Source organism: Hipposideros armiger, unplaced genomic scaffold (genome assembly GCF_001890085.2).
Source record: "Hipposideros armiger isolate ML-2016 unplaced genomic scaffold, ASM189008v1 scaffold_639, whole genome shotgun sequence".
NCBI lineage: Eukaryota > Metazoa > Chordata > Mammalia > Chiroptera > Hipposideridae > Hipposideros > Hipposideros armiger.
In genome coordinates, this window is record NW_017731989.1 from 503477 (window position 1) to 512525 (window position 9049).

At 41.1% G+C, this 9049-nt stretch overlaps 1 protein-coding gene across 9 annotated transcripts in view; it reads left to right on the forward strand.

Annotated features, from left to right (window-relative positions):
* The window catches only part of LOC109372455 (V-set and transmembrane domain-containing protein 1-like), a 19105-nt gene extending 15058 nt beyond the window's left edge, over nucleotides 1-4047 (forward strand). For 8 of the 9 annotated variants that reach the window (XM_019625702.1, XM_019625705.1, XM_019625707.1 and 5 more), the window contains 5 exons: nucleotides 893-985; nucleotides 1079-1106; nucleotides 1328-1365; nucleotides 1477-1508; nucleotides 3669-4047. In XM_019625702.1, the coding sequence (XP_019481247.1) occupies nucleotides 893-985; nucleotides 1079-1106; nucleotides 1328-1365; nucleotides 1477-1508; nucleotides 3669-3785 (308 nt within the window). In that variant the 3' untranslated portion in view covers nucleotides 3786-4047. The remainder of the gene's footprint in view (nucleotides 1-892; nucleotides 986-1078; nucleotides 1107-1327; nucleotides 1366-1476; nucleotides 1509-3668) is intronic. The other variant, XM_019625709.1, reaches the window with a different exon arrangement.
* The last annotated feature ends 5002 nt before the right edge of the window (nucleotides 4048-9049 follow it).

The window sequence follows — 9049 nt, forward strand, 5'->3', positions numbered from 1 at the left end:
TCTAGTTGTGGAGGACGTTGCTTCACTTGCCCAAGTTGGCACCATCATTGCGCTCTTCCCTGGAGAGGCAGATCAGTCGCCGGCTTCTGGACAGCCACTCACTGCAGCTGCTGGCCACTCACGCTGGCTGCTGGCCACACACAGTAGCCCATGGCAACCCACTGCCACAGGGACTGCGGCCTATGCCATCGCCGGCGACTCATGGCAGCCCAGCTCCAGGTTGAGCTGTTGTTCAGCATCTTAGCTGTAGAGGGCAGTGTTCACTGGTCCTCATATGTAGGATCCGAACCTGGGCCCTCTGGCATCCCAAGCCAGTTCTTAACCATCGTGCCACTTGGCCGGCCCCAGGAATGTCTTTGTCTGAAGCCCGTGCAAAATCCTTAGTGACCACATGGTCTGGGAAGGCCTTTGTCTAGGGCCCACTGCCACATGAACACCCTGAAAATCATGCTAGGGCTTATTTTCCAGTTAGGTCTTATTTTCAGGGAAACACGGTAGTATTTGTCTTTCTCTGTATGACCGAGCAATTCCACCTCTGGGTATTTATCCCAAGAAATCCAAAACACCAATTCAAAAGACATGTGCACCTCTGTGTTCAATGCAGCACTATTTACAATAGCCAAGATATGGAAGCAACGGAAGTGCCCATCAACAGACGACTGGATAAATAAGATGTACATTTATACAATGAAATATTACTCAGCCATGAAAAAGAATGAAATTGTATCATTTGTGACAGTATGGATGGATCTAGAGGGTATTACGCTGAGTGAAATAAGGCAGCTCCATGTTTTGAAGCCAGATTATCTGGCTCCTCTTAGCTGTTCTGGTAAACTTCATCAGTGAATTTCAGGAGCCCGACTGATTCTCTGACCTGTTCCTCTCCCTCCAGACACCAGAGTCATTTTTGCCACCACCTTCAGCTGCCTCGTCATCTTTCTCCTCTTCCCCTCTGTCTTCCTCATCTACAGATGCACTCAGCATGGTGAGTTCAGAGGAGCACCAGTAAAAACTGCTGGGGAAGGGTAGTAAAGAGGAGTTTCTCATTAGATAAATTCTGCCTTGTATTTTTTTATAGGTTCATCACATGAAGAATCCAATGAGAGGTAGATCAACTTTGGCAGTCTTCATTCCCTGCTTAACTCACAATCCATCCTTCAGAGGAGTGTGCAGAGACCCCATTTCTCACGCCCAACCCCACCCTGTTGCCCCCCAACACACCTCTTCCCCCAGCCCGGGCTGTGACCTTCCTCCTCTCCCCTCCAAAGCCCTTATCGTCCCTCCGAAATCTTGAGATTCCATACTTGAATGTTTTTCTCTCTCTCAGAACCAGCCACTCCAAATTTCCCCAGCAAGAGGCTTCAGGTAGGCTATTTGGGAAGACCCCAGGCAAGAATCACAGGATGAAAGATGACAGCCTGACTCCTACTATCTGAGAACTGAATTTTTTTCTCTCTCTCTCTGACTCACATGCAGATTTATCCAATCCGGAAAGAGTATCCCTCTCGGTGAGTTCTCCCATCTAGAATCCCCCAGGAGCTCACTTAGCACCTAGGATGGTCCTATCTGCTTCCTGGTTTAGCTCATACTCTGGTTACATGGATTCCCCGACTCACGCAATTAGGAGGCCAGTTAACATCGTGTTTAAAAACATGTGCTTTGACCGAATTCATAAAAACAGAATAGAATGGTGGTGACCATGGGCGGGGGAGCAGAAGAATTGGGGAGATGCTGTTTATCTACTTATAACTCGTAGATAAATAATTCCTGGAGATCTGACACACAGCATAATGACTATAGCCCACAATACTGTATTGTAAACTTGAGAGTTGCTAAGAGGCTAGCTCTTAATTATTCTCAACACACACACACACACACACACACACACACACACACACACACACACACACTAATTATGTGCCAGTATAGAGGTGTTAACTAATGCCCAGGTGGTAACCAAACGGCAATATATAAATGTATCAAATCAACAAGTTGCACACCTTAAACTTACACAATGTTATGTGTCAATTACATCTCAAAAAAACACAAAAATGTGCTTTGAATTACAAAGTAACTGAATCCCAGCTCCCAGTGTCTACTATTTATTACTAGTGTAGTCTGGGACAAATCACGAAATCCCCATGATTTGGACCCTTCATTTCCTCCCATATCTAATGGGAATCAAAATGCCCATTTTAAAGGCTTGTGTAAATCTAGTGATGTCATAAACATAAAGGGTTTATTGGAGTTTCCGGCAAATTTTAAATGTCAAATGGATGGCATTAAAAGCGTCAATTAACAAATGTTAATGAATTTACATCAATCAATTTTACACTATTTAAAATGCTGCATATTTGTGATTTAATGTTAATTAGCATTTTATCTAAGAACAGTATCAGATAACATTTATACATTTTCCCATGGGACACAGGCTCATTGCTCATTGTTTAAGCCAAAGCAAATAAATAGAGGATTACCAAACGGTGCAAATAGTTCACTGTTGCATTTAAAATGCATTTATGTACATTGCATTCATTTAGATATATGTATTTTTTTTAAGTTATGAAAAAGCATAGTTTACACGTTCACAAAAATTAAGTGTCATGTAACAAATCTGGTCAACTTTAAATGTTGGATTAATGGCACCAAATAGCAAACTGTTGATAAAAATAATATTATAATAACAATATTATGATGTGGCACCTCTATACAATAGAATACTATTCAGTCATAAAAAAGGAAGAACCTAAATGGATGCACTTCAAAAACATTTTGCTAAGTAAAAAAGCCAGATACAAAAGACTGTATATAACGTTGTTCTGTTTATATAAAATCTCCAGAAAAGGCAAATCGGTAGTTGCCTATGGCTGGGGTAGGGGTGGAGCTGGTAGGGCCAGAGAGCAAGGTGTAACTGCAGACAGGCACAAGGAGATTTGGGGGGGTGATAAGATACTCTTAAGACTGTATTGTGGTTATAGATGCATCATTCTACAAGTTTACTAGGGCCAGCCAAGTGGCTCAGTCGCTTAAGAGCTCACTTAAGAGTGCGAGCTCTGAGCAACAGGGTCACCAGTTTGATTCCCAGCCTGAGCTGAGCTGCCGCTGAGCTACCAACAGGTGGCAGGATGGCTCAGCCAAAAAAAAAAAAAGAAAAAAATACAAGTTTACTAAAAGTCATCAAATTGTGATTTTGAGAGATTTTATGGGAATTTAATGGAAAAATTATAATTTATTTATAAATGTTATCTCAGTAAAATGGTTTAAAACAATAATATGATATTACATTACTAGTAGATGTTCTCATAGGATGGCTCTTATTCTCAAAAGCATACATTTGTGATGATTTTTATTAGCTCCAGGTAACACTGGTTGTCAGTATTGTTTATTAATACTAGAGTCAAGCCCCTCACCCTCCTCGAACCACAGCCGTTCTAGAATGGTGCTGTTGGAGGAACTTTCCTCAGTGCTGGAAATGTCCTACAGCTGAGCTGCCCCATACCACAGCCACCAGCCCCATGTGGCTACTGCACATTTGAAATACACATGGTGCAACTGAGGGCCTGAATTTTTCATTTAATTGTAGTTCATTTGAATAGCCATATGTGGCTCATGGTTATTGGATAGCTCAGCTCCAGATGCCCATGAGTATCCTTCTCTTTTCCCCAAAGACTGAAGACCCCCAGGAAGGCACCTATGCTGATCTCACCAAGTCACCATCTGAGGCAGCTTCTGTCCCCGCAGAGGAGCCCCCAGGGTCCTGTGAATGTGCAATGCTGACGGTATAGGAGGATGGCAGAAGCCACTGGAGGAAGGGCGTCTTCCCTGGGAAGCAGAATATGGATTAAGATGGCTGAGATGACTGGACATATGGAAATCCAGGTCACTGTGTGTCCTCAGTGCAAAATCCATAATAATATTAACTTTTTCTCATCTTGCTTCCACTCCTATCAAACATGACTAGATGGGTCTTCCCAAAATCTGGAATGTGACTTTAGTATGGTTTGACTTAAATCATAGGCTAAGAATATGTACTGTATATATATATATATATATATATATATATATATATATATATATATATATATATATATATATATATATATATATATGCATGTGTATACACACACACACACGGTCAGACAATTATGTTCATGAACTTTCCACCATGCACTTACACAGTGGAAAATTTACGAATGTAATTGTCTGAATACTGCAGGCACCACATAAATAGAAAATAGTTTCCCCAGAGAAGCTTGTATGGTTGCTATTGGGTGAGACATTCCATAGACACAGAGATTTTGAAAAGGAGCCCAAAACATGAGCCACAAAGGTAGACACTCAATTGTGAGCTAACAAAAGCATCCCTATGTAGCACGCACCCTGGTAAGTAGCTAAATATATTCATTTCATGATTCTTTCATGCCTTGATGGGCAACCATCTAGTCTAAAGTCAAAACCAGCTTCCTCTTTGACATGAGTGTAAGAGTTTTCTTAATACCATTATATTTCTGTTTATATATATTTTTATTATTATTAAAAATCAAAGGACACAATGAAGACTTAAAGAATATATGTAGATTTTGTCACATGGTGCCCATTAACTTAATTTAGGTGAATACAACATTGTAAGGATTTTTTGAGTGTGGACTTTTTTGTGTGACAATGGCACCAAATGACATAAATATAAGAGCTTTTGCTTCCAAAATGATGTCACTCAATCACGTTTGAAAATCATTTTTAAATATGCTAAGGGGCCAGCTGAGTGGCTCAGTTGGGTTAAGAGCATGAGCAACAGGGTCACTGGTTCAATCCCCACATGGGCCAGTGAGCTGCGCCTGAGCTGAGCTGCAGCTGAGCTGCCAACAGGTGGCAGGATGGCTCAGCTGGTGAGAGCATGTGCTCCTAACAACAAGGTTTCCCATTTAACTCCCGCATGGGATGATGGGCTACGCCAACCCACAACTAAGGTTGAACACAGCACTTTGAGCTGAGCGGCCATGAGCTGCCAACGGGCAGCCGGGTGGTGACTGGACTTGGAGCTGAGCTAGTTTCGCCCTCCACAACTAAGACTGAAGGACAACAACTTGGCTGTTCTCCTTCCCCAATTCCCCAACACTGTTCCCCTTCCCCAATTCCCCCCAAAAATCTTAAAAATATATATTAAAAATATATTTAAATATATATATATATATGAATGAAAGTGTAAAGATTCAAAATGTATATATAAATATTCTTAACACATAAGCATATGCTGGATAACTTTTCTCTTTTTAAGTTTTTAAATATGAAAGAATTTGATTGTAAAGAAAAACACCAAATAATATAAACAGAAATATGCACAGTGGCCTTATTTTCTAGACACGAATATTTTGCTATGTTTTTACTTTTGCCACTCTCAATCCTTTTCTCGCTTCCTCAAAAGTAAACGTTATATTATTCTTATATGCGGCACTATTTTATGTATTAGTCACATATACATATATATGGAGTCATAGTGTATATTACAATTCTGGGACTTTTTTTATTTCCCTCAACATTATGCTTTTGAAGTTTATCCAGTTGATTTTTGTGGATCTAGCTTATTGTTTACTGTATAGAATTCAGTTGTCAACTTTAGCATAAAATATTATTCACCCATAAAAATGGATGAGGCACCATTACATACCACAATATAGATGAACCTTGAAAACATTATTATTATAATTGAAAGAAGCCAGACACAAAAAGCTACATATTGTAGGATTCCATTTACATGAAATGTCCAAAACGGACAGATCCTTAGAGACAGGAAGCAGATTAATGGTTTCCAGGGGGCTGGGGAGGGGTGATTGGGGAGGAACAGCAAATGGGTCTGGGGTTTCTATTCGGGGTGATGGAAACGCTGTGGTATTAGATTGTGGTGATGGTTGCACAACCTTGTGAATATGCTGAAAAACACTGAATTGTGCACTTTGAAGGTGTGAATTTTATGGTATGTGAATTATATCTCAATAAAACTTTTTTAAAAAGAACTCAGTAGTACACACAAACCAGCATTTCTCTTTATTCTTTCCTCGACTGCTACAATAGATGTTTGGGATGTTTGCTGTGGTGTGTTATCAACAAACTGCTGCAATTAACACCCTTTCCCTGCCTTCTTGTTCACATGTGTGATCTCCTTAGGGTGAATATTTACAAATAAAGTCTGTCTTCTATGATGTCCACATCTCTCATCCCACCAGGAGAGGCAAACTAATAACTAAGGTGGTTTCACATATTGTATGTCCACGAGGAAGCATATGGTTCCAATTCCCCCACATCCTTGCCAATTCATAAATATATTAAATTTTATCATTTTTGCTGATTAAAGTACATGAACTCATAGTCCATTTTAAGCTGCCTATGTGAAGATACCTCACTGTTGCTTTAATTTTCATTTTCCTGATTATGGGTGAGGCTTATTGGCCATTCAGGGTTTCTCTTCTGTGCATTGATGGTTTGTATCCACTGATCCTTTTTCTGTTGAATTGTTGGCCTTTTCCTTACTAATTTGCAGGTTGTATTTATACAGTATGCACACCTTTCCTATGCAAACTGTAGACTGCACATTATCTTCTATTTTCCTTCTTTTTGTATCTTTTAATGTTGGCTACCCAGTAACTCTTTTTGTATCTTTTAATGTTGGCTGCTCAGATAAAAAAAATTATCTTTGGAGGGCATTCTTTGTGTCTTGACTGGCTTTACATTAGAAATCTACTCTCCTGTACATTCTTTTAAATTTTAAATTAAAAAAATTTTTTTCATATTTAATCCATATGAAATTAATTCTTATCTAAGGTGTGAGGTATAGATCTAACATTTCCATTTGGATCATCAATTGTCCCAGAGTCCTTTATTGAAAGACATGTGCTTTTTCATTCAAATTGTGTCTTCAATTTGATGAAATATAATCACTTCTATTTCATCTACACCACCTTCCATTATTAGAGTAATTCCGACACTTGGATGGGAATGACAAAAGGAAAAACCTAACTTGAATGGACAGGGGTGGCTGGTTAGTCAGTTGGTTAGAGCACAGTGCTCATAACACCAAGGTTGCCAGTTCAATCCCCACATGGGCCACTGAGCTGCGCCCTCCACAACTAGATTGAAACAACTATTTGACTTGGAGCTGATGGTCCTGGAAAAACACACTGTTCCTCAATTTAAATAAAATTTAAAAAAAAGAAATGGAATCATGTAACCAAACTAAGGAAAAGGCTGAGCTAGATAGCCTCAGACAACTGCCTCTATGTACTCAAGTGCCATTTAGATTTTCCTTCCCCATTTTCTATCTCTGTTTCTATTTCTGTGCTATCATTATTCAAACTAGTTGTGCCTTTGAGCCTGGGGCTGATAGTGACAATTCCAGGCTTGCAGCCTTGCAGACTTTTAGCCAAAGAGGTAACGGGGGCTTTTACTTACTGGATTGATTTAGAAAAAGATTATTGTCAGCTACCTTTAGAAGATGCTTAGAAAGCCAAGTTACAAAAGTTTTAGGCACAGAGCAAACAAATCCAGCATTTATCCTGCCTTTCATTTATAACCTGTTCCCCAGGACAACCAAATAGCTGAGGAGACAAAGTTTCTACTCATACAACTACTACAAACTAATACACAAAGAAGAAAACTTTTGGGCTGGCCGAGTGGCTCAGTTGATTAAGAGTTGGCTTGGGAGTGCAAGCTCTGAGCAGCAAGGCTGCCAGTTCAGTTCCCACATGGGCCAGTGATGCTGCACCCTCTACAGCTAAGACGGTGAACAACAGCTCGACTTGGAGCTGGGCTGCCGTGAGTCACCGGTGATGGCGTAGGCTGCAGCCCCTGCTGCAGTAGGCTGCCGTGAGCTACCGTGAGTGGCCGGCAGCTATCATAAGCTGCCGTGAGTGCTGTGAGCAGCTGTCCAATGGCCTGCGACCGACTGCCTCAGCCGGGAAGAACACAATGATCATAATACCAACATGGGCCAGTGAAGCGACGTCCTCCACAACTAGACTGAAGAATAAAAGAACAGCAACTTGTCTGTTCCCCTTCCTGACTCCCCAATAAAAAAATCTTAAAACAAACAAAAGAGCAAAAAAGAAAACTTCTAGGTCTTATCTTTGGCTAAAGTATGCCCACCTTATCAGGAGTAATAACAGAGAAGGTGGCTTAGTGTCTTTCTACCCAGAAACTGTTAATACACAATAGATAAAATGTCCAGAGAAAAAGCAGAAGGGAAATCAGATGGTTAGAATCAAAGGGAATAATTTTCCAAAGTCTTAACCGATAACAGTGGCAGAACCCATCTAAAACCCAGGTGCCTGCTGGCTCCTAGACCCGAGCTCGGCAAACTTTTTCTGAAAAGGAGCAGAGAGTAACATTTCCAGCTTCTGTCACCCTTAGGGTCTCTATTGAGGCTGTTCAATTACGCTTTTGCAGCAGGAAGGCAGCTGTGGCCCATACCTGAACAAGTAGGTGCAGCTGTGTTCTAATAAAACTTTAGAAACACAAGTGGTGGACTGTAGTTGGCCAACCCATGTTTTAGAACAGTTCTTTTTGAAATCTGAACGAATTACCAGAAGAATTTAATTAAACCAGGAAATACTCGTATGTGTACTTGAGTGCAAGGGAAGACTTTTTTTTTGCCCCTTTCTCAGTTCCTGGATCTTTAAAAGTGGCAATCAGGACTGGCTTCAGGGCCGGCCGAGTGGCTCAGTTGGTTAAGAGCTTGCTTAAGAGTGCAAGCTCTGAGCAACAGGGTCACCGGTTCGATTCCCACATGGACCAGTGAGCTGCACCTGAGCTGAGCTGTCATTGAGCTGCCAACAGGTAGCAGGATGCATATCCTCCTAACATGCTCCTAACAAGGTTGCCTGTTTGAGATGGTGGGCTATGCCCGCCCACAACTAAAGACTGAACTTGGGGGGCCGGCCGAGTGGCGCGTTGATTAAGAGCTGGCTTGGGACGCCAGAGGGCCCCGGTTCAGATCCCACATATGCGGGCCAGTGACACTGCCCTCTACAGCTAAGATGCTGAACAACAGCTCAACCTG